Source organism: Chionomys nivalis, chromosome 5 (assembly GCF_950005125.1).
Source record: "Chionomys nivalis chromosome 5, mChiNiv1.1, whole genome shotgun sequence".
NCBI classification, from domain to species: Eukaryota; Metazoa; Chordata; class Mammalia; order Rodentia; family Cricetidae; genus Chionomys; species Chionomys nivalis.
Window position 1 is genome coordinate 42,582,091 of NC_080090.1, and position 25,971 is coordinate 42,608,061.

A 25,971-nucleotide genomic window follows, 5' to 3' on the forward strand; every position below is an offset into this window, starting at 1 on the left:
ACAGCATTATTTAGACTCAGCAGGTTATTTTCGAAAAGGATATGAAGTTGGGAAGGGGTATGGAAGGGGACCGTGAAGGGGTTAGAAGAACATACTTGTCTATATTATACACAGTATGAAATTCTCAAAGAATAAATGAAATTATTATAATTTTAAGTGGTAATTTTATAAGAACCCTGTTTCTTTAAGTATATTTTAAGTGAGCTTATGTTGAGGTATTCATACCTATAAATAATGAGGGTTTGCCACATACTTACTTAATCAGGCACACGGGGAGCAAAGCAAGGAGAGAAAGGTTCCCTGGGGTCAGGAACTAGAAATACCCCCTTGTTTATCTGAAAAGCGAGTGGCACCATTGGTCTGAACCTCAGTTTGCCTTTCTCATCTGCTGCTGTTGCTGCTGCAGTTTTGGAGATAACATCTCTCCGCACAGCCCAGGCTACGGGGGACTGCAGGTGTGCGCTACCAGGCCCCACACAGCGCTATGACTCACTGCAGCATGAGGGTTTATTTCCTTAAGCATATTTCTGGTGTGATATCATTTTTTAAATTCCAAAGCCTTCCTAACTCTTATGAAGGAACTGGAAATTATAACGAAAAGCATTTGATGTTGGAAAACTTCTGTTTTAGTCATACTAATGAAATCATGAGTGTGAAGTTTTTATAGGACCTAAGCTGTAGACTAAAATGTTTGCAAATACAATTTTGGTAACTGGAATTTACTTCTGGATAGTCTAGAAAGGTTGGAGGCAGGATTAAGGCTATCAGAAACCAAGATCCACCATTGTAATAATTAATTCGGAATGAGAAATATGTGAAAGTTCTTAATATTTTTCTTTCTACTTTGATTATGTTTGAAATTTTCCAAAATAAAGATTTTTTTATTACTATAATTTGTAAACTATGGAAGCTGGCTGTTGTCCACCACGTGGATCATCTGGGCTCTAGCACTGGCCCTTGGTGCCTCCTTCCACATCATCTGCCCTCTTAATCCCCCTTGAAGTGTTATCTGCCTGTCTGCAGTGGGCAGAACAGCTCAGTCCGGGGCAAAGCACACCACAGACATCGCCTATCATCTTTCCATTAAATATTGAATACCAGGGAGTTGGAGAGATAGCTCTGCAGTTAGGAGCACTTGCTGTTCTTGTAGAGGGATCTGGGTTGTGTTGCCAGCACTCACGTGGCCACATATAACCTTTTGTAACTCCAATCCTGGGGCCACATACCTGTCTTTGATCTCCACAGGCACCAAACACATGCGTGGTGTATGTACATACATGTGAACAAACACTTATACCTGTGAAACAAAAATGAATCTAAAAATAAAATAAAATTTGAGTGTCAGTTGCCCCAGTCTTAAATTTATCCAGGTCTTTATTAGAATAACAAATAGAGCCAGGAAGGGCAACTCATTAGCACACCCTCACTTAGGCTGGGGGCACTGAAGCGGCAGCGTCAGGGGCAATGGTAAAAGCTACATTTTCTCAAATGCACTGAGCAAATGAAGACAGTCACTTGCTCCCACAGCTCTTCTCCTGTGATCTTTGAATGGCCAGAAGCTCGCTGATTCGGGTCACTGAGGACCATGCTCCAGCCCAGCAATGCTCTTTCTTACCTGTGGCCACCTCCAAGACCGTAGCTCGTCTTTGCCTGGCTCCGATTGCATAGTGAAGTTTATTACGAAGCATTGAGATTTTATGCTTGATAATGGCTTCTGGTGGCTTAGAGCCTGTAACACAGGATTAAGTATTTCAATTGGCCGAGATCTGTGTGGACGGCACTGGGTCTGTGAGCTACTGGAGGGATTGAAGGGCTCTTTAGCAGAATCTCCCATTTTCCAGCTGCAGGGCTGTGCTATCTCATGCCCCATCCTGCCTCACATAAGAACTGGACAAGAACAATTCTGTTAACTGAATGAAATCCTGTGAAAATACAAGCAACCAGTTATTAAAGTAGGCTTTCCTAGCAGGCATGCAAAATACCTTGGCCTTTCCTAGACAGCCGCTGCAGCTGGTCCTGCAGATACAACTTTCTTCTGCGGACTACAACCTTGGTTAAAATAAGAAACAAGCGGCCTAGGGAGATGGCTTAGCTAGTATAAAAAAAAAAATCTTGCCCACACCTGAGTTTGGATCCTAAGAACCCACATTTAAAAGCCTGGTGTGGAGGAGCACCCTAAAACTCTTGCTGGAGGAGGGTGGTATGGAAACAGGCAGATCCTCGAGGCTCCTTGGCCAGCTAGCCTAGCTGAGTCAATGAGCTTCAGGGTCCCTGGGACACTGTCTCAAAATAATAGAGACCATCAAGGAAAGCTAAGCCCCTGCATATGAACAATACAACATGCCCACACCAAAAGCATTAGTGAGAGCCGAGAAGTGCCCAGCACAGCATGTGGCTAGCTGCCTTGGCACCACTGGCCTGTGGAGAACTGGTTTCTTCTGGATTGCCACGGGCTGAATTCAAGTCCTGCTCTGTGTGATCACATATGGAGCAGACGAATGTAAGATTACCAAGGGAAGGGCTGGGGTCTAATGAGTCCGAATGTGATGTTACCAACGCTGAGCAGGTTTACGTTTGAGTTTTTTATATTTTTATAATTATAAAAATCTTAAGAATGGGGATCAGAGTATGGTCTTTCACAGCTGGATTCACTCTTCAGCTCAATTTCTTATCTGGTGAAAACGATGTTTGTGAAATGTCAGGCTCACTGTTAGTGTGCAGCCTAAGTGGTCTCTCTCTCTCTCTCTCTCTCTCTCTCTCTCTCTCTCTCTCTCTCTCTCTCTCTTCATGATTAGAAGACCATGGAGCCCAGTGTTGATTATAACAGCTGGACTTGCGGTTTTGACACACTGGTAAAAGAACTCACTTAAAAAGCAGTATGTGAATTTGTTCGAAGTCCTAGCATATTCTTTGCATAATAGATGTGTTCCCGGGAAAATGATAAATTAAACTATATTAGCTCATCATGATAACACTAATCTTAGTACTTGGGCAGCAGAGGCAGGAGGCACTGGAGTTCACAATTGTCCTGAGCTGTATAGCAAGTTCAAAACCAACCTTGTCAACCAGGGACCTTCTGTCAAAACACCGTCAATAAATAAATAGTAGCAGATGCATTTGAAGCCTTTTTGACTGAGAGTGTCCTACGGAAAAACTTCTTGTCAAACTAACACTTTGAAAATTGAGTTTATCTCATTTTGAAAATACAGTGAATGGTTTGCCCTTGAGTGAGCTCTGCATTTCCTCCGAACGTGTTGCCTTCTAGTAAATTGTATTGGTTTTGGTGCTCAGGTGTCTGGGCCAGCCAGCAGAGTCCTGTCTGGCTGTGCTGTGGGCAGGTTCAGGGCACCCCTTTATCAGGAATGTTCAGTCTGCTACACCACCCTCATTCTGTTCAGAGCATTGCTGCCGTGACTGGTGCAGGTCCGGGGCTTCCACCTTGTGTGGCACTGAGGCCAGCTGCTTTCCTGTCCACCCTGAAGAACACACACTCAGGGACAGTCTAAGGCAGATGCGGCAGAGAAGTTAGGAAAGGCAACCGGTTTCACAGCTCATCTGGCTTTAGGGTCAGCAGTGTCTTTCATAAGAAGAAGTCTATGGCTGAAGACATAGCTCAGCAGTCAAGAAGATTTGCTCCTCTTGCAGAGACCCACGTTCAGTTTCCAGCGCCAACATGGTAGCTCACAACCGTCCTACTCCAGTTCCAGGGGATCCAAAAGCACACATGCTGTAAATACATGCATTCGGACAAAACATTCATCCACATAAAGTAAATAAATATGAGAAATTTAAGGAGAGAAGATAAATTCTAGAAGCAAACACTTCAGCCGACAGTGTGTGAAGAACGTAAGTGGGGAGTCGCCACCCTGTCCCCTCCAGAGGGCACACTTGCCTGAGGGAGGCATGCATGCTGTGACTCAGGCTGTCCACAGGACTGGAAGGAGTCACATCAGCATCACTCAAAAGGCTTCTGTGGCTGCTTGAATATGCCCGTCAGTCATGTTGTGGGCAGTGCAGACCGTGATTAGCCATGTGTGCGCTCAGTGAGTGAATAGCCTGTCTCTAACTTGATAAAAGTTTTTGTGTGCAAAATATTTGGAGGAAGGTTTTATTTTGTTATTTAAAATGATTTAAAGTATCAATATTGTAACTGGACGCACACACACACACACACACACACACACAAACCACTCCTTTACATTGGGGATAGCATTTGGGGAGCTCAGGCCCTAGGTAGATTCAGGGTGTTCATGTGCTTTGAGTCTGGGAACGTTTTGTTTTTTATTAAGATGGTCCTTCTTATTAACATTTCTAAGCAGCTAGAGAGGTGACATGTGTGTTTGCAAAGGACTCGTGTTCAGTTCCCAGTGCCCCCATAGCAGCTCACAGGCGGCTGCAACTCCAGGATCCCATGCCTCTTCCAGCCTCTGAAGATGCCAGGCATGCACAATGTCAGGACACACCCAAGCAAGGAAATAAAAGTAAATAAGTCTTAAAATTCTTTCTTCAGTGAAGCATCATTTGAAGGTCAGTATTTGCTTTTCACTTGAGCCCCTTGCTTTGGGAACTCGGGTTCAGCTGGATTCAGCAGTCTGACCAGCACTGGGTGGTCTCTGTGTGGAGACAGGCCGCAGCTTCTAACCCTGGCTTTGACCTTCTGTTTGGCTGTTCTCACTGCAAACTTTCCTGGCCCCTCTCAGTAAAAATCTAGTCACAGATTAGCTGTTGCTAAACAACTTTTATTGCTCTCCAATTTTGTCAGTTTGGACGTTGTTTGCATTAAAAGCTTTTATAACTGAACTTAGTATGAAAATCTCTGTTTACTTTTTATCGACAATGTCCTAGAGTTTTCCTCCTCACAGATCACCACTTACGTGCCGCTAGCTTCTCTCCTTATTTTATTCTTTTCATTTTATTTTAGTGCTAGGAATGGGACCTCATGCTGCCACCCTGCTGGCAACAGTGACTTGATATTGATGTTGGGTGGCCTAGATCCCTGAATGCTGATAGATAGATGGATATAAATTGAGGTCTTCTCTAGTAGAGCCTGCCTCTCCACTGTTCAATGTTATGCTGTGTTAGTGTCTTAGATGTTTTCTCCCCCACTTACCAAAATCTTGTGTGTCTGAGTTCATTAGGGAATTGGGCAAAGGTGTCAAAACTGTGCATTTGTCCACTGTCAGTGGGAGACACTGAAGACATAAATGGAACAGTGAGAAGATGTGCAGTGAAGCTTGGCTGCAACCCCTGAACTTGGGGCTGTGGTGGGAGCAGGGGTCTAAAGCAGGAGGACTGCCAGTTTGCAGCCAGCATAAGCTACATAATGAACCCGTTGTGTAGGGGGAAAAATGAAAAGATTGCCAGAAAGTGATGATGCATGCCTTTAATCCCAGCACTTGGGAGGCAGAGGCAGGTGGATCTCTGTGAGTTCGAGGACAGCCTGGTCCACAAAGCAAGTTTCAGGACAGCCAGAGCTATTACACAGAGAAACCCTGACCTTCCCCCCCACCCCAAAAAAAAAAAAACTGAAAAAGAGACACAAACCCTCGATATAAGCAAAGGCCATTCGCTCACTCCAGTCTGTCTGCTTAAAAGTGCCCGTGAGGGCACCTCACGCAGACTGGCCCCGGCCTTGATGTCTGAGGACTCAAGAGCATTTGCTGTGGACTTTAATGGATGAATTCTTCACTATTCTTTAGGGGAAAGTAACTAAAGATGGTGACTTAAGACTTTGGATGGTTAACTCTTCCCATTCTAAGGTTAAAAGAACATCTTTTAATGATGAGAAAGAATTGTGTATTTTGTCAGATAGCTTTTCCTTTATTGATATATTTATGTTGGCGTGCCATTTTTGTTTTCTTACTGTTTGCTGTTTTACTCTGACCATCAGATAACATGGGCCTGTTTAGAAACATTTTATATATTCTGATATATATAATGACTGCTTCTTTCCTGTAGCTTTATCTATGCTTTTTTAAATAACGTCTGTATCTGCTGTAGTTATCTTATTGAGCAATTGTGTTTCACTAAGTTATTTGACTCTTGTACAGCAAAGTGAAGTGTGTAAACAGACTGAAGATTTGGCTTGTGGTGGGCTCGAGAGCCTAGGTCATGACCGCTGTGTCCTCAGCGTCTGAATCTGTTTACAGCTGGAAGTGTCCAGCCGTTCTGCATTACAAGGCCTTGCCATCTGCAAGGCTCACACTTTGAGAACTCGGCTTTTGTATATTTGGTATTTCACACACACACACACACACACACACACACACACACACACACACCTGCCTGCCTCTTGGGATTGGAACAGTGGCTCTGCAGTTAATAATGCTTCATGCTTTTCCAGAGGACCCAAGTTCAGTTCCAAAACCCAGATGGGGTGGCTCACAGCCACATTTAAGTCCAACTTTAGGAGATCTGATGCTAAAGACACATACATGTACATATACCCTCCACACCCCCCCCCCACACACACACACACTTTTTTTAAGCCCGTATTTGAAGGAACTTTACAAACTTGACTCTGGGAGGTACGCTTGGCCACTCTCGGCCGCATACGGCCCCATGACTATGGTTTGGCCTTGCCGACAACGTCTCTCGGGAGTGGCACAGCTGTCAGGCTATGAGCTGCCGTTTTGTCCCAATGAAACTTACTATTTTTCCTGTGTCCACATTCTAGCTGTGCAGCAGACTCTTGGTGACCACATAAATAGAAAGGTTTTATGTGCTGTGTACAAGCTAGATTTGCCTTGTACCACAGCATAAAGTGCCTAGAAGCAAGCCAGCATGCAAGGCTTGCGCGGCTCAGTGGTGGAGTCAGTGCCTAACCAGGTGCACAGACCTGGGATTAACTACCAGCACAGTACGCATAGAAAGTAAAAATAAAACCCTGGACTCAGTGGCACACACCTACAGGTAGAAGCAAGAGGATCAGGAGTTCAAGGTCAGTTTGGGCTGTAGAAAGCTGTGTCTCCAAAGAAAAGAAAAAAAATAATATACAATGAATTAAAATGCTATCATTAAGTAACTGACTGCGGCCTGTGTGGTTGTCCTCACACTTGAGAAACTAAATGATGTTTTTCTTGTTAATTTATTTTGCAATTTAATTTTGACTCCTCTGAGTCCATGTCCTGTGGCCTCTTGTTAGTGGGAAATGGTATCACTCAGTGGGACTGGCTCTCAGAAACGTCTGTGCATGGATGATACTAAATTGCAGCAGGAGTTTTCACTTCGTGTCAGCTGAAAATCTGGGAAGAATGTAAACCATTCTACAAGACGTGGACTCCTGCGCTGTGCTCACAAAGATCCCCAAGCCAAGAGCCACGGCCTTGGGCCTCTCTTATTAAACTGTGGGGCCTCTTCTTGGTAAAGTACAGTCCCTATGTGCCCGCCACATCTCCACCTCCCTCCACCTCTCAGAGTGCCTGCCATCTCAGGCCACTTAATGCACTTGCCCATCAGGGAGGACACAGACGTCCTAGGTCAGTGCCCCCTGGGCTGTACCCCAACCCCCGGTGGACTCTTGGTGCCTGAAGGATTTATTACTGCATGAACTCTTCAGTTTCATGCCTGGTGTCTGATGTCCTCAGGGCACAGAATGAGAATGAAAGGGAAGATGACACTTTGTCAGCCTTCAGGGCTGCGGCCATGGCAGCGTGACTAGCAGTGCTCATTCTCACTTGGACTGGCCAGGACTGCCTTCTGTCCATCTCCTTCCCTTCCAGATTCTTGGTAGAAAAGGCAGTTCAGAGGAGAGTGAACCATGTCCTAGGCCTCAGGAAAGGTCTGATGGCAGATTGCCCAAGCCTGCTGTGTCCCCTCTGCCCCTTTGTGCCCCACACCAGAAGTCTCAGGAGCTCTCTACTTCCTTCATCAGTAGCCCTGACTGTGTAAGGGTCTATAGCATGAACTCTACCTCCACCCAAACCAAGTGGTCTCCACCTTGAGCCCGATGTGCACCTGTCCCCAGATAGGAATCCCTGAGCTGCAGCCTCTAACTGAGCAGGCAACAGCAGTGCCTCTTGCAGGCGGGATTCCGACAGCTTACAGTGCCCTGCCCTTCCACCTCCTCTCTACCCTGCCTCCCCCACTTCTGCCCTCCTGCCTCCTGGTGCCTTGCAACTTCTCACTCATACCTGTTGCTCGCTTTACTTTTAATTTTATTTTTATTTTCATGCACCCAGAAAAATGTGTAGAAACAGATTAGGGAGTATAGCTGTTTGTTTATTTATATTGTGTGTGTATGTGTTTGTGTGTGTGTGCGCACTCACGTACACATGTATGCGTGCATGCGTTTGTGCATATGTATACATTCATGTGACATGCCTTGCATGCAGAGGTTGACACTGGATGTTTTTTGCTCTCCATCATATGTATCATTTATATGGGTGTTTTGCCTGCATGTATGTCTATGTATATTACATGTATGCCTGGTGCCCTTGGAGGTCAGAAAACGTGTCAGATCCCCTGGAACAGGAGTTCTAAAGGGTTGTGAACTGACTTGTGGTACTGGAAATTGAACCCTCTTCCTCTGGAAGAGCAGCCAGTGCTCCTAACTGCTGAGCCATCTGTCTAGCTTTTTAGCTTACTTTTTTGGCACAGACTCTCACTGCATTTGGCTGGTCAGCGAGCTCTGGAATCGACCCATGTCCTGCCCCCACCACCCCAGCAATGGGATTCTAGGCCCCTAGTGTGGTCTCCAGCTTTCGTGTGGGTGGAGGCGTCAGAACCCGGTCCTGAGGCTCGCACAGCAAGCACTTTCCCACCGAGCCGTCTCTCCAGCCAGTTAGTCTGTTCAAGCACTGCTTTAGTCGCTGTGAGACAGCCGTACAATGACGGTGCCTAGTAGGAAGCCGTGATGTGGACTTGAATGACAGGGCCATGACTTAAAATGTGCACATTCTCCACACAGAGGCAGACACTGGACAACCACAACCTGTTATTATTCAAACACCATTCTCATCTGAATGGTTTTTGTTTTTATTAGTAACTGTGATATAGAAAGAATATTTTTACATGTTTTATGTCAGTAAGTTTGCAGGGAAGGAAAACACTATTCGGGGAAGGGCTCAGAGCTGTGGTACATGCCCAGATGTTTGCAAGAGCTTGAGCCCTTGAAGCCACTCACAGATTCTACCTGTGCTCTCTGTGTAAGGAATAGCCTTCATGCAAGGCACCTCGTTCATGCTTAAGCTCAAACAGTTTGTTGTTGAATGAATAGTTAACAAATTGATTTATGCCAGGGCCAGGGGAATAGTTTTTAAAAAAAGAAGAAGAAGAAGAAGAAAGAAAAGAAAAGACCAGCCAGGCATAGTGGTGCATGACTTTTATCTCAGCAGTTAGAAAAAGGCAGAGGCAGGTGGATCTGATCTCTGTGAATTTGGGGCCAGCCTGGTCTACATCTCAAGTTCCAGGGCAGTTAGAGATTGTACACAGAGAAACCTGTCTAAAAAAAAAAAAAAAGATTTATCTAGAAATCCATTTTCACCCCCACCTAATGAATTCCTGTGACTGCCTCTCCTTGGGGAGCTCTACCTGCTTTGCTTAGCATTTCTGTAGAGCATCATAGCCCTTCCAGGTGGGGCTGGCATCAAGCTGTGTCAAGGGACTAACAAGGTGGAGACACAGGAGAGCAGTGGCTGTGTTCCTGTAAATCAGCTTCCTCTAGGACCAAACATGCAGACCTGAAGGTGAGCATCTACACTGCACCCCACCTCCCCAGCAAAGGTGCTGATCTCAGACCCCAACTCAGAGGACCTGCAGATCTCTGGGGACAGAGCAGGGCTTTTACAACATGCATCTTGATAACATTCATTTCCCAATCTCTTTAAAATTGTCCCTCAGGACCTTTTTATACAAAAGCCTGGAGTGACCTATAAATGCCCGAGTTTACTCCTGGGGCCTTGTGTAGAATCCTTAACAGGTGTTGACATCTGGTGACTGCAGAGTGCCATTGTCTTTCCCAAGATGCCTCTGGCCATTGAGTGTACACTGTGATCTGGCTGTGAAAGCGTGGGGAAGCAGTCTATCAAGTGAGTCTCTGTCCAGCCTATCTTTTAATATCTACTTACATACTTACTCCTCATAAACACCATTCCTGCAGGTTCCCAAATGTGAAATTGCAAACTTTTCTGTGCACCGTTATTCATCCGAAGTTACTCCTCACAGTCACTGCTTCCGATGAACTCGTAGCATCCCTTGGACTCTCCGTTTAGTAGATAATATTTTCCGTGACAAGCTGGAGGCAGCTTGGCTCAGATGCTCTGGAGACACTCCCTTAGCTGCCCTCAGGAAAGCTCGCCTGCAGCCAGTGGGCAACACCCGAGTTGTGTCAAGGGAAAAATAAGAGTCTTCTGTTCAGGTTAGAGCTTCTATTGTGTGAAGAGAGACCGTGACCACAGCAACTCTAATAAAGGAAGCCATTTAGTTGGGGGTGGCTTACAGTTCAGAGGTTCAGTCCATTATAATCATGGTAGGACATGGCTACAGACAGACATGGTGCTGGAGAGGTAGCTGAGAATTCTACATCTTACATGCAACAGGAAGTGAACTATCTCACCGGGCGTGACTTGAGCATATATGAGACCTCAAAACCCACTTCCACAGTGACACACTTCCTACAAAACCACACATACTCCAAGAAGGCCACACCTCCTAATAGTGCCACTCCCTTTTGGGGCCGTTCTCTTTCAGACCACAACTTCTCACATTGTTTTTTGAAATAAGAGCTAGCTCTGTAACCCAGGCTGGCTTGAAACTTACTATAAAGCCCAGTCTATCCTCAAACTCAGCATTGGTCATCCTGTCTCAGCATGTCAAGTGCTGGAATTATACGTGTGATGAGCCAGGTACTTACCTGTTACTATGTAACTCCACCCCACCGTGTAGTAGCCAATTAAGGTTCATTAGACTGTACTCTTGGGGCACTGTAAGTGTGTGTTCACACAGGAGGGGGTGCAGGTAAGATCTGTTCACTCTTGGATGACTCTTCTCAAACCTGCTTCTGAGAGTCCCCACAGAGGAGCCCTGCTCTGTCCCCAGAGATCTGCAGGTCCTCTGAGTTGGAGTCTGAGATCAGCATCTTTGCTGGGGATGTGGGGTACAGTGTAGATGCTCACCTTTAGGTTTGCATGCTTGCCATGAGGACCCAAGTTTGATCCCTAGAACCCATGCTGAGAAGCAAGGAATGATGGCATGCACTTGTAATCCCAACCCTGGGAAACCAGAGACAGGAGGATCCCTGGGGCTCTCTGGCCAGACAGCCTATGCTACTCAGCAAGGTCCTGCTCGGCCAGAAACCTGTCTCAGAAAAAAAAAAATATGGCAGCAAGGATGTCATCCGAGGTTGTTCTCTGGCCTCCTCACACACACACACATACTCACACATACACACGCACACGGGAAGAGGAAGCCTACACCTTATTTAAATAAAGGTTTTAAAATTAATAAATGACTTGGCATATCTCATGTTACCAAAGCCTAGAGTGTTCTGCATTTTCTTCCTCGAGTGTGATAAAGGTACAGATTATACTCTGGGGAAAGTAGAATGCTTACCAAGGATCTGTGGGCGTGTGAAAGAGCGGTTTCCTGTTGTAGTCTCCGTGTTCGTTTTGGTCCCCGTTTCAGCACATGGCAACCATGGCGTGAAGGTCTTGTTCACTGATATGTAAACTATCATGAGTGTGAGTAAACTGTAGTGATTGTGTATTAGCCACCTAACATTTGCCCTTTGTTTTTTAGGGGTTGGGTTTGGTTTTCCTAAATGCCTCTTTTCCATTTGTGTTTATTTTTCTAACCATTAACAGTAGTTCTCTGGATTTAGACATAAAGAAGCTTTCGCATAAACTGTGACTGTGAAATAAATAAATTCAGTACAAGATATAAAAACAAGAAATAAAAGTCTGAATGCTCTTATATACAAACAACTGACCGAACTGAAGAAGAAAAAAAACAGTTTGATTTATAACAGCATCCAAAAAGTCCTTATGAAGGCAAGAGAAATGGCTCGGTGGTCAGGAGGCTGGAGAGATAGCTCGGTGGTCAGGAGGCTGGAGAGATGGCTCAGGAGGCTGGAGAGGTGGCTCAGGGTCAGGAGGCTGGAGAGATGACTAGGTGGTTAAGAGACTGGAGAGATGGCTCAGTGGTCAGGAGGCTGGAGAGATGGCTCGGTGGTTAAGAGCACTGGATGCTGTTGGAGAGGACCTGAATTCAGTTCCCCCATGACGCTCAAAACTGTCTCTAACTCCAGGTCCAGAGGATCTAGTGTCCTCGTCCAGGCTTCATGGGCACCAGCCACACATGTGGTACACACACAGAAATGACAGTGCTCATTCATACACATAAAATTAAAAATAAGCAAATATTTTAAAATAAACACTTAGGAATAATTTAACCAAGGAGGTCAACAGCCTGATGCTGAAGTGTTCTCCCTAGAGAAGTTCAAAGGGCATTTCATGGTTATGGCTCGGAAGAATTCGTGTTCAGATGTCTAGATAGCCAAAGCAGTGCCCTGGAACCTCTCAGGTCCACTAATGTCCAGTGATTTTAGGAGACTTGGGCCATTCAGAGTCTACAAAATGAAAAGCTTTAAGAAACAGCTTGTTGCAAATACATAAAATACGTACGTAATAGCCTCCTGTGTATTTCTGAAAGACATATAAATCTATTAAAAGTTATTATATGTGCATAGCACCAACTGTTCTGATAAAACGCTCTGACCAAGACCAGCTTAGGGAAGGAAGGGTTTATTATACTTCCTGGTCATAGTCCACCATTGAGGGACTTCAGGGCAAGAAGTCAAGCAAGAATTGAAGCATAAACCATGGAAAAATGCTGCTTACTGGCTTGCTGCCTCTGGCTCTTGTCAGTAGTCTTTCTTATACAACTCAGGAACCTCTGCATAGGGGTTGTACCACCCAAAGTGGGTTAGGTCTTCCTAAATCAATTAAAAATTAAGACTATGTCCCCACAGACATGCCCAAAGATCAGTCTGTTCAAGACAATTGACCCTTTAAGACTCTCTCAGACAACTCTGCGCTGTGGGAACTTGACAGTTAAAGCTAAGACTTCATCCTCCTCAGCTTGACATACAAACACACTGCCTTCAACCACAACCTTTCCTTTCTTATGTGTCCCCAAGATCTCACAGTACATTATTATAGAAAACACAGGACAGCTTTAAAATCCCACAGACTTTAAAAGTTCCAATGTTTTAGAAGTGCAGTTTTCCTTTAAAATAACCAAAGCCTCTCAACTGGGGCTTGTGCAAAATCAAAAATAAGTTAAATACTCTCTTACTCAAAAGAGGGGGAAGAGTTAGAACAGAGCAGCAATGCAAAACCAGCATCCATTGGTGTAAATCAAGTCTGTAGCTCATTGTTCAGAACCTGAGATTTGTGGCATAATCCTCTAGACTCCAAAGGGCGCACAGTCCCACCTCTCCAGGTCCGCAGCTCCACTGCTTGTCTCATAGGCTCATGCCAGCTCTACTCCTCATATGCCCAACCGTTGGCAGACATCCCACAATCCTCGTGTCTCCAGCGTCCTGGGATTTCCTTTGTAACCAAGGCTGTTCCTGTACAAGTAACCTCTCTTGGTCTGTCTTCAAGGACTCTGATCCTGCCACATGGTGGCAAGCCTCATGACTCCTTCAATCCTGAGGTCCTCACTGCAGCTGAGGCTCCACCTTCTCCAGTGGTCCATTAGCGCCTTAGCTCCTCTCTGCAATGACTCCTACCCTGACTCAGAGCCGTACCACAAGTGCTCCCCATGACCTCTTTATGGCTTAAAACCAGTGCCATGTAGGAGACTATTGCATATTATTTGCCAAGTTCTGCTGCAAGCTTAATGTGTAGCCTTGGCCCATGTACCACCACTTGTGCTGCTGCCCTCCTGCTAGTCATGGCTGATTCGTAGACCAACAGACCAGCATCTTCTGTCCCAATGATTCTGAGGTTTCACGTCTACAGATTCTTAAATACATCACACAAGCAACCCAACAGTCTTTGAAGGAACTTCCCAAGCCAGGCCTTCATGATGTGCCTTTTTCTCTACATTGTTCCAAGTTCCCACAATAAAGACCATCAAATTCTGATCACTCAGATGGTTTTTCTCTAACTCAGAGTTCCAGACACTTCTGCAGTCCTCCCCTGCCTCAATAACCCCCCCCAAAAAAAAATAGTTAGGTCCATCACAGCAGCACACCATTCCTGATACCAATTTCTGCCCTGATTTGCTTTTGGTTGCTATGTCAAAACACCATGACCAAAAGCAGATTAGACAAGAAAGGGTTTATTTCAGTGTATGTTTCTAGGTAACAGTCCATCATTAAGAAAGTCAGGGCAGGGGCAGACACAGGAAACATGGAGGAAGCTGCTTACTGGCTTGCTTCCTTTGGCTCATGACCAGATAACTCTAGACTATATCCAGCTGTAGTTTTGCTCAGTCAGGATTTAATGCTTACATTTGTTTATGGTTTTTTCTCATCTGCCAAAGGTACCATTTATATTGTAAGTGCCCTAGTTAACTTCAGCTGTCAACTTGGCACAGCCTAGAGGTGTGTGGTACAAGCCACACTGCTGTAGTCACTTCTGGCCACCTCTTCTTGCCATGAGCACTGTGTGGTGCTCGTCACCTCTGTGTGGATAGTTAGTTCAGTCTCCATACTGTATACTGTAGTACAAAGTGATTCTAGGGAACTCTGACATACTTCGTACCATGTAGACAAGACATGGAATATATGTTCTTTAGCTGCTTATGTTCCTGGTAAGGAACATCCTGTGAGCAGGCTACTGGTAGTTACATTTGTTAGGGGTCAAAAGTAATACACAGATTTTGGGCTCTGGGTTGAGGACTGTTCCCTATATATTTGCAGTCAAATATACAGATTCAATATGTTCCCTATCAAAATATTGTGGGTATTCTTTACAAAGATAAAAAGAAGAAAAAGAAAAACAATCTAAAATCTTATGGAACCACAGAAGAGCTCAAATAGTCAAATTAATCCTTAGTGGTGGGGATAGCTGGAAGTAAATCCTCTGATTGGAAATGATGTCACAGGGGCTTGGGTGAAGCTTCCTGATGGTTTCCTGGCATGCACCAGACCCTGGGTTCAGTCCCAGTACAAAATGTAATACAAACATATCACAAAGTTATAGGACTCAAAATAGTGAGTACCTACATAAAAACAGACATGTAGATTAAGGATCCAAATAGAAAGCTCAGACTGACTAATGTTGACAAGGGCCCAAGAAGATAGAATGGAAAAAGGGAAAAACCATGAGTAAATGGTATTGGGAAAATTGGGTTCCCGTGCAGAAAACAAAAAAGAAAAAGCCATTAAATTAAACTCCCGATCTTGTGTCACACGCAAAAATCAACTCAAAATGGTTAGATGGATGGATGGGTGGGTGGATGGGTGGGTGGATGGATGGGTGGGTGGGTGGATGGATGGATGGGTGGGTGGGTGGGTGGGTGGGTGGATGGATGGATGGATGGATGGATGGATGGATGGATGGAAGAATGGGTGGATGGGTGGACGGACGGACGGAATGATGGATGACGGCCTGCAGCCATGAAAGTCCCTGAAGATAAGGCTGAGGAAGGGTTCTTTAGTAGTGGCATCGGCAGAGTTTTTTGGAATATCGTGCTGAACCCTCAGGTACAAAGGCAAAAGGAGATGAATAAATGGACTATGTCAAACTGAAAAGCTTCTACACAGCAGAGGGAAGCTTTGAACAGGCTGAAAGGGGAACTTGCAGGTGGGAAAATTTGCCGACTATGTATCTGATAATCAGATCAATTAATGTGATAGACACACTGTCCAGAATGTACAACGAACCCATAAAACTTCAAGAAATGGGGCAAGAAAACATGCAACCCACTGAGCTTGCCGTCACATACGTGTAGCACTTGGGAGGCTGGTGCAGGAGCAGGCTAGTAGTCGTAGGCCAGCCGAGGGGCAGAAATTGATAAGATCAAGTATATGGACACAGGATAGGCGTGGGAAGACAGAAATGAGACAAGAGAAGCCAGTCTGTGCCGTGAACTGGTTAAAAATTGCTTATGATACTTAGGATTTTGTATTAATGGCAGTTATAGCTGGTCTGCGTAGCTGAAATGAGGCTATGTTCATTGATTTAACTGTAGTGTCTCTGCAAAAACGTGCCTCAGATACAGTCAGAGATAATTTATGAGTAATCATGGCCCAGGCACACAGATTCAGGTCACCCCAAATATCTTGTTCCAATTCGGTCACAGCTTTATTATGTTTTTATAGTAATAAAAAAGAATTTATAAATCAAGGCACTTTTTTTAAATATGTTGGTGGGTTACTGCTGAGGGTTCAAGTGATGTCTGCTATACTTGGCTTTGGATTGTGAGAGTCAGTGGTTTGCTAATACGTCTCAAAAGTTGGGTCAGGCATAAGGATGGGCAACGTCCCTTCAGAAGGACTGAAGGTAGCCCAAGATAATTTGGCTCCAGTGTGCAGTGTTTTAACTTCCAGTCATTTGGCCATTTTACCATAATGCAAAAAGCACATTTCATAGACAGCTTCATTCTGCATTACTGGTATCTATTAAGAATTTCTTGTGGATGCGGGGTTTAAGAAAATGTGTCAGTTTGTAAGCTTGTTACTGTGCATTGAGGGAGGTTTATGTGTGTAAAAGTATTCCAGCACTTGGTGGGGTGGGGAGTGAGCAGCAATACAGGTGAACTCTGGGGGCTGCTGACCAGCAAGTCCAACAGAAACTGTAGGTCGGGTTCCATGAGAAACCTTGTCTCAAAAGTTTTAGGTGGAAAAGAGAAAGACTCCTGATGTGGACCTTGAATTTCACACACACATATATACCACAGGTATATGTACCCCACACACATGTACACATGCATGTACAACACACACACACACACCAAAAACTAGAAATTGTAATGAGGTCAATAAAAGAAGGCATAGGAAAATTCTTGTCTCAACACAAATTCAGCAGGGTGTTTGCTGGAGATACGGGCCGAATGCCGTTGACTTTAGTTTTGACAGATTAAAATAACCAGCTACTGACATTAACCCACTAAAGTTTTATTCTTACGTTTTCCCTGGAGATATAATTATTCATCTTAATTTTAGTTTATAACTTCATTGTAAATTGAGGTTGACTTGCTAGTATAGCCGTGAGCCGTTTAAGGACTCTAGGTGTATTTGATTAAGCATTTCCCCTTACTCCAGGGCCAGAGGATCTCAGTACCATTGGGCAGGATGGTTAGAAACATCCCGCTTGCCTGCCCTATGATCAAGCTTCCTGGTGTCAGGAAAGCTTTACGCGGACTTGAACTTAGTCAACGTGAGAATTGGACTTAAATTACTAAGCTAATTTTTCTTTCCAGTTTTAGTCAACTAACTTGAAGCGGAAATTAAAGGAGGTCTCATGTTTATGGAATACCACAGTGCGTGCATTCTCAGCAGTATCTGTCCTTCCTTCCTTCGTTTCCTGTCGTCTTTCTTAACACTATTGGGTTGAGGCATAAATACCTGCCTGTCCCTCCAATAGTAACTTTCAAGTCTGACTCGGTGCTTTGGCTGTGAACTGACAGCAGAGAGACAGTTAAAGGTCAAATCCAGATGTTTAATGCTCTTATCTTTGCGTATGTAATTAATACTTTAACTGATTTTTTTTTTTGCCATTATCAGGCTAGGTCATTTAAATATGTAAATTTCCATAAGTGCTTGCTGGACCTAATTCGCAAGACAAAACAATTACTGTTTCTGAAGAGAGCCTGGTCTTTAGGGCTCCTGCCCCTTTGTCCCTGTGGAGGTGAAGCTCAGCGTGTGTTCAACATGGGCTCAGTGGGCCATCATATTCTCCTCAACATCCTTCAGAGGCTTCAGTAAACTTCAAAGTTATCGTCTAAGGATGAAGCAAGCATCCTCAATAAAAGCATTTCATGTATGAAATACTAGCAAATGGATATAATTAAAAGGGCATTCACTCTATTAATGTTTGCCCACAACTATTACTGAGGCGCATATTTTCGTGGGCCTGCATTGTTTGTTTTGTTTTTCTCTACGTAAACTAGATGACATAGTAAGTGTGACTCGCAAAACTCTACTCCCAGTTCCTCAGACAGAAGGAAACTTTAGGCAGAGAAGGTTACTTTAACCTTGCAAAACAGTGCATGTTTATACCAACCCTCAGAATAGTCCCTGCAGTGTTAAGAATAAGCAAGACAAATGAGAACTCATTTACAAGCGAGACAGTGTATTTGTTCATGCAGATGTGAGCACAGTCTCATTTAGGGATGGGGGGTGTATTTCCAGCCTCTTTCCCCGCCCCCATACTGTTCTAGACATATAATTTCTATGCAAATCCAGGCAGCATATTTATAACAGAAGCAAATGTGGTGAATTACAGAAAAAATAGGTGGAGATATTTTAAGTATTCGTTAAAGCTTTCAGGGCAAGAGAGTGAATTAAACTTCATAAGGCTGCTGTAAAAATAACTGTTTCAGAATTTAAATGGATTGTATGATTTAGATCATGTTACAAATTTAATTTTGACACCAAAATGCAGCCTCCAAAACATACTCCAAATGAGACTCGTTTGTGAACTGTGACTGTGCCCACCAGGCAAAGCATTTAAAAATTAGGGCCTTAGCCCATTTTTTATTTTTCTTATGCAGAATTAAAAGTGGCCTTTGTGTTGCTAGGCAGATTCTGTAATGGTACCTAAACTCAGTGGCAGATCACGTGTTTATCATGTACCAGGTCCTGGCTTCGCTCCTCAGCTCCCCGCAAAAAACAAATTTCATGGTTTGATCATGTAATGTAGACTAAGATCCCTACAGGTGTAATCTGGTGGACTTATTCACATGGGGAGTGCTGTATTCCTCACCTAGTCTACATGGTCACAGCCGAGTGTCTACAACCTGCTCTCCTAAGTGTAGTGGTGTATCCTGCAGAGCAAAGGAAAACGGGGTAATATGAATATTCATCCATACTTTCAAAAGACCACCAGGGAGATCAAGTCACTGAAATGCAAAAAGCAAGGTTTAGTGTGTGCACATTACAAGCCGGCAGCACAGGAGCAAGAGGAGGTGTCCCGTCCCCCCACCCTGTCCTCCCTGCCCACCCCCCATTTCCCCCATCCCCCCACCACCACCGCCTGCTTCCAGAGGTCACTGTTTAAAGGCAAGAGCCAGAAAAGTTACATTAGCAGGGTGTGGGGTGACAGGCTTAATCCTGGTTGGCTGACATTTGTCTCTGGGGGGTATCTTGGTGAAAAGCTATGGGTGTGTGCTGGCAGGTGATCCTATCTACAATGGTTGGAACATTAGGAATTTCTTTTGGATGGTCTGTTTCTGGGTGGTCTCTTGCCTTAGGGTAAACTACTGAGACTTGGGCCTTTATTGAGCTACATAAACCTCTTGGGAGAGTCTTGAGGCAAGAGGATATGAAGGCTAGGCCTTCAGTACACGGGACATTTCAAGGGACTTCTCACATCCAGATGCCAACATAGGTGGATCCGTACAGTAGAGAGGCAGACAGCAGTAAAAAGAATGGACCAGAGATGCATGCCAGCATGGGTGAGCCTTGAAACATGCTCTGAAAAGGCATCTAGATATGGGAATACACGCGTTGATTCCATCTGTTGATATGTCCAGCAAACCTGTAGACCCAAGAGTTCCCTGGGCACTGGAACAGTTGTCCGGGGGCTAAAGGAGTCGTCCAGGGGTCTGGAGGAAACACCATGGGGTCTGGAGGCAACATCTGGAGGTTGGAGGAATTGACTGGAACTTAGAGTAGTCTGAGGGACTTGGGGAGCCATTTTGGGACTGAAGTTGTCATCTGGGGACTGGGGGGCTAGAGGATTTGGGTGAAGAGAAGTAACTGCTAATGGGCTTCTTTGAGAGAGAGTGAAAGCTATTAGCAATTGCGAGAGTGATTGCACGACTTTGATTAGACCAAAGACCATCGGCATGCGGACTTTAATGAGATGAATTGCATAGTGCATTAATTGTGTGTCTCCTTAATACTGTTCACATGTTTTAATCTCTTCCAATATCTTGGCATTTTTGTTTCTAGGACTACTTGCTGCATCTGAAGCTTTGGGCTGTAGAATTTGGGTCAAGAAATGTGTAGGTCCCTGGGGTCTGAAGTACCATAAAATGAGGACAGGTTTTACGTCCCTATTGGGAAACATTGCTTAACTGTGCCTGGAATTGCTGCCCACAGCTTTGTAGCAGGTGTCATTGTCTGTGCTGAACTCCAGGTCAGCTCTCCACAGCACAGTCCACAGTTGAAAACACATTGATTAAATGTGCTAACACAGAGACTTGAAGAACTATATATATCGTGTGTGTGTTCATCTGTGTATTCAAGTTTGTGTGTGCATACATGTAGGAGCCAGGGTTGGTGTCAGATGTCTCCTCCGTCTCTCTCCACCTGTTTCTTCTGAGGCAGTATCTCTTACTGAAACTGGAACTCACTGCTTCAGCTATATTGGCAGGCCAGAAGCTCCAGGTCTCCTTCTGGGTCCCCTTAGATCACAGGCGTGCAACTTCTCTCCCCCATGGCTTTGTATTAGTGCATTAGTACCAGCCTGCCCACATGGTTACGGTTATGTAACAAAGCTTTCCCAGCTGAGCTATTTCCCAGCCCCTGAAAGTATCTTTTGAGGCGTGTATTTTTACCATTTACTGGGCAGCCTCAAGAGGCATTCCTCTGGAGCTGGTTTCCTTCTCCCTCACTGCCCCCACCATCCTGCTGATTCTCGCTTTTTCCGTCCCTGGACAATGTTCAGCAGATCCTCCACAGTTCCGGCCACTTTCTGCTCTCCGAAGGTCAGTCAGGTCTGTCTTACAACCATCCCATGCCCAACTGAAATCATTCCCTCCTCCCTCTGCGTGACTCTCAGATGCCAACCCTTACTCTTCAAGGCCTGACTCCTCGGGGCTGGGTGCTGAGAATTGTGCTGACAGTGTCCCTGAGCCCGCCGTCTCACAGTTACCATACTCCTTGCGTCTTCCACAAACCCGTCATGACCTGCATGCCTTCTGGTGACAGGATCAGAGGCCACTTCACATCAGGGAGTTTCACGCTCCCTTCCCAGTTCCTTGATGCTCAGGACTGGGTACTGACTCAAGCTCCTTGGACACGCCTTCCCCAGTGATGTTCTGGTAAATGCTTGACAGTGCAGGGGCAGGGACTGTGTTGTTGGTTGTTTTTACTCTTTTCTCTTTTGGGAGCCCACCACTCAGCTCCCAATAAATCACACTGAGGCTTATTGTTACCTATAAATGCCTTGCCTTAACTTTGCTTGTTTCTTGCCAGTTTTTCTTAAATTATCTTTTGCCTCTGGACTTTTATCTTCTCCTATTTCTGTATACCTTTCCCTACGTCCTACCCCGTGGATTGCTGTGTAACCACGTGGCTGGCCCCTGGAGTCCTCCTCTCACTCCTAGATCCCCTCTTCCCAGATTTCTCCTCCTGTTTGTTCTGTCTGCCTGCCAGACCCACCTACAGTTTCCCCTATCTATTGGCTGTTCAGCTCTTTATTAAATTAATCAACTGTTTTAGACAGACGTAACAAAACTCTAATATTCCACAACACCTGTGTGTGCGTAAATCTATTTCATGCTCTGCTATGAAGTGAATCCATAATCTACAAACAAGAACACTCTGTGCAGTGTTCTTCATACAGGTGCCGTGTGGTCAAACAGTTCTTCCAGAAAGCTTGAGCAGGTTTTTCCTTCACTTTTTGCCTGCTTTCATCCTATGGTTATGACTTGCAAATGAATATAGTGTCATTTTCTTTTAAAATATGAGACAGAGGGAAGCACCGGCGGACATGGGAGCCTGCCCGTTAGCGTCAGCCCCTCCCTTGTTCAGACACAGGCCTCTCACCCATGATACTGTTTCGTGTTCAATTTTATTATGGTACACATCTATTACCGATGTGGGATTCCCGTCTGTATGCTGTAAATATGTTTTATTGCCATTGGTTAATAACGAATCTGCTTTGGGCCTATAGACAGAGCAGAATAGAGCAAGGCAGGAAATCCGAACAGTGATGTGGAGAGAGAATAGGCAGAGTCAAAGAGATGCTATGTAGCTGCTGAAGGAGACAGACATGCAGGAACCTTGCCGGTGAGCCACGAGCCTCGTGGTAAAATATACAATAATAGAAATGGGTTAATTTAAGATATAAGAACTAGCTAGCAATGCGCCTAAGTGATTGGCCAAGCAGTGTTGTAATTAATATAGTTTCTGTGTGATTATTTCGAGTCTGGGCGGCCAGGAAACAAGCAGCCTCCGTCTACATATTACTAGTAAGTTTTGCAAAAGCTTTAAACAAACTAGAACCAGGTTAGTTCTGTGCAGGAAGCAAAAGTAAACTCTTTGTCAGTCCATCCACACAAAGCCTCCAGAGACTCCGTGGGAACTGAAAAGTAAAGCAGAATGTTAACTGCATGGGTGAGGGCAACCAGAGAAGCAATGGGCATAGCAGTCTAGTGGCCACACGGAGGCACAGTGAAGAAACAAGGAAAGACTCAGGTTAGAAAGAACTGCCACATCACAGGCTCTGACGTGCGGGAAGTCTGCAGAGAGGACAGACTTCCTTTTCTGTGGAGGGCATAGGACAGTCCTAAGCATGTTCCTCACTTTCTGTCTTGTTTGAGACAAGGTCTCACATTGTTCACCACTGTGTGTGCCAGGCTAGCTCTCCACTGCATATGCCAGGCTAGTTCTCCACTGCGTATACCAGGCAGCTCTCCACTGCGTATATCAGGCTAACTCTCCACTGCATGTGCCAGGCTAGCTCTCCACTGCATGTGCCAGGCTAGCTCTCCACTGCATGTGCCAGGCTAGCTCTCCACTATTGAAAGTAGCTAAATTTCAATTAATCCACTGATAAGTTTTGTATAGAGGGAAAAAAACTGATAGATTAAAAAAACAGAGATTAATGGTGTTTTGGGAAAATTGTAGCTATCTTTGTAAAAAAAAAGTACAGTAATGAGAGAGAATTCCTGTTCAGAGCAGATTGTTCCAGAGTCGCTCCTTGAACTACTAAAGCCTGTGAGACTATTCATAGTTAAAGACGAGGAAAAATAACGTCCTGACTCCTCTTTAGCCACTTTGACACTGCAGATCTTTGACTCAGTTATCTTAGGTCCTTTCAACCCTCAGACCATTTAACCTCAGGAGCGACTTTGTTGGGGCTGAAGAGATGCTCAGGGGTTAAGAACCCTGGCTTCTGGTTCAGTTCCTAACACTCTCATAGTGGCTCACAACTGTCTGTACATCACTCAGCTGGAGCATCCATGGGATGGACCAAGCATGTCACTAATACAGGTTTTGTAGAACAAAGCATGTGTCCCGAGTCCTTTACACTGTGAACTGCCGAATCCTGGAACATGTCATTAATCCAAGGCAGAGCAATGTGGCACCAGCTGCACTTCTGCCCCCACACCCCACCCGTGGTACCTGGTCTCAGCTTAGAGATCATGTTTTCAAGAAGTGCCGTGGCCAGTCTGCACTAGGTCGTGTCTGTAGGTTGTGACTCCTGGCGGGGCTGGCTTGCAGAGGTAGTTTCCATGATGTGAGAGCGAGGAGGAGGGTCACAGAAGAACAGAGCAAGCCCAGAGACTTCTGTGACCCCGCGAATGTCAGACCCAACCTCTTCCAGGGTCTTGGTTGAGGGGACATCTAAGCTTAGGGGTGTGACCTGATCCTTCTGTGGCTTCTGTGAGCCTTGCTAGCTCACGGGCAGCGCTGACCACAGGTGTCTTCCGCACACTCTACTTGTAGTCTAGATGTAGCATTAGCCATAGCTGCCTTTCCCCTCTTAGTCCCTTTGCGGGTAACTGCCAGGAAAAACCCACATTTTCAACACAAATATAAGGGAAATAAAATTCAAGGGAAAGAAAGAAATTAGAGAATTAGAACAAACTGAGTGGAAAATGGGTGCTCCAGAAAGCTCTTGGTGCTTTGAAATTTGATTTTTTTCCCCCAATAAACACAGAGGCTCCTGTCCCACACCCTGTGGCCAAGGGCAGCCCCCTGGCTCCAGGCCCTCCTCTTTCTCCTTCCTCCCATTAGCCCTGTGAGATCGGTGCAATGAGTTTGTTAAGCTGTTAGCAGTATTTCTATAATAATGAGCCACGTGGACTTTGATTGGCGGAGGCCTTCTTTCTCCTGTCTTGTTTGAGGAGAGCAGAGCCACCACTCAGGGTCCACTTAGCTGTGCCCATACTGTGGAACAGGAAGGCAGGGTCTGAGAGTCACTGCTGTGGTGGTAAGCCCATGTCAAAGCGGCCATCCTGTCTGAGCCACCTCCCAGCAAATCTCCCCTGGACTCTGCAGCCCCCTCCCACAACCCAGCTGCACTTCCCCAGGGCATGAGAGCAGGGCAGCAGCCTGGGAAGGTGTGAGGACAGGGAGAACACAAAACTCATCAAGAACGTGACTTGTCTGCCCTGTGGTGAAGCGCCAGTGTGGGCATTAGAGCACCTCCCACGCCCTAAACTTGGATCACCGTGCAGGGCCCTCTCCTGATGTCACGCTGCTGTTTACTGACTCCTGACTCTGCCTCTCTTACAGCCGACCCTCTGGTGGGCAGCATTGCCACACAGTACATGACCAACAGAGCCGAGCATGACCGGATGGCCAGACAGTGGACCAAGCGGTACGCCACCTAGGGGCCTCCATGTGCCAGCTGTGTGCGAGCACATTCACCAAGTGCATCGATAGCCCGCCTGCCCTCCAGACCTCCGTTCTGTTTCCTGTTTTTATTAAATTTTGAACTGTTTTGTGATGGTATGTCATTTGTCCCTCCTCCTTCCTACCCTCACCCTCCTCCCCTTCTCTCTGGCCCTCTTTTCTCCCTTTTATTCTGTTAACTTGAAAGATTTGGGATTCCCCCCCACTGCAGTGTGGATGGGAGCTTCTGTTTTAAGTGCAAACCATGTCAGATCTGTGCTAGTAAAAGCTTTCCTACAAAGCTTTGTATTACTGTGTGGTTTGGGGTTTTTTTTGTTGTTGTTGTTTTGTTTTATCTTTTTTTTTATTTTATGTGCTCTTCAGAAAAACACACATTCAAAATTATATCTCGTTTCTACTTAAAGGTAGTGCTTAGGGTTAATTTTTTGTACTGAAGTCTTTATTGGTGGGTGCATGCTACTGGGAACAAGGTTTTGTACAAAAGGTCCAATCAGAATCACTGTGCATTACTGAGACCCTGTTTATCACAAGCCTTCTGTCCCCCACGCAGAAGACTGTTAGACTGACTGAACAAAATAATATGTATTTTGATTTACTTAAGTGCTTGTAAATTTCTTAGGGACCTGCCACTGTTGACTGTGGATCGGTTGATGTACACTTGTATTATTAATGCCTCAATAAATCACTGTGGCGGATCAATGCCCTTCTGCACCGGCCTTTGCTTTGTGTGCTCGTGACCCCCGTAGCCAGACAAGCACCAAGGCCTGCCCCTCCTCAGTCCTTTAGTTTCCTGTCTCCTTCCCTCCCTCGGAGCTAAGGCTCTTTGTAGTGGAGCTGCTGATTAGCGTGTGGGATCTCTCCAGCTGCCTGGTGATTTCATGGTCATTTCGGACCCTGGCCCTCCTTTCTGTTACAGCCATCTCCATTCAGCGGTGACAATATGACTGTAATAACAGCCTGCTTGTGAACGTGCGTGCTGAGCCGATGATGTGCCCAGTCGCTTTCAAGTTCATCCTTTTCTGTCTCCTGGCGTGGTTCGCACTTGCTGTGTGGCCTTCTTTTGTTCTGCTTTTTCCTCCATGATTCTGGTGGCAGCAAACCCTCTGTGTGTGTCATGGTCACACAGTCAGTGGCATGCACAGTGGCTCAACATTCAGGGGCTGCCAGAGACAGACAGAGCCGTGATCCATGCTGGTTTAACACTGCTATGCAAGTGGTTTTCAGGTTCTTCTATTGGAACTTCTACCAGTCGGCACATTGCGCTC

General features: G+C 45.4%; 1 protein-coding gene across 1 annotated transcript in view; it reads left to right on the top strand.

Annotated features, from left to right (window-relative positions):
• LOC130875021 (ubiquitin-conjugating enzyme E2 E2) overlaps positions 1-25,399 on the top strand; it is a 276,620-nt gene extending 251,221 nt beyond the window's left edge. Inside the window, exon 6 of the mRNA XM_057770639.1 lies at positions 24,587-25,399. Within this exon, the coding sequence (XP_057626622.1) occupies positions 24,587-24,684 (98 nt within the window). The 3' untranslated portion in view covers positions 24,685-25,399. The remainder of the gene's footprint in view (positions 1-24,586) is intronic.
• The last annotated feature ends 572 nt before the right edge of the window (positions 25,400-25,971 follow it).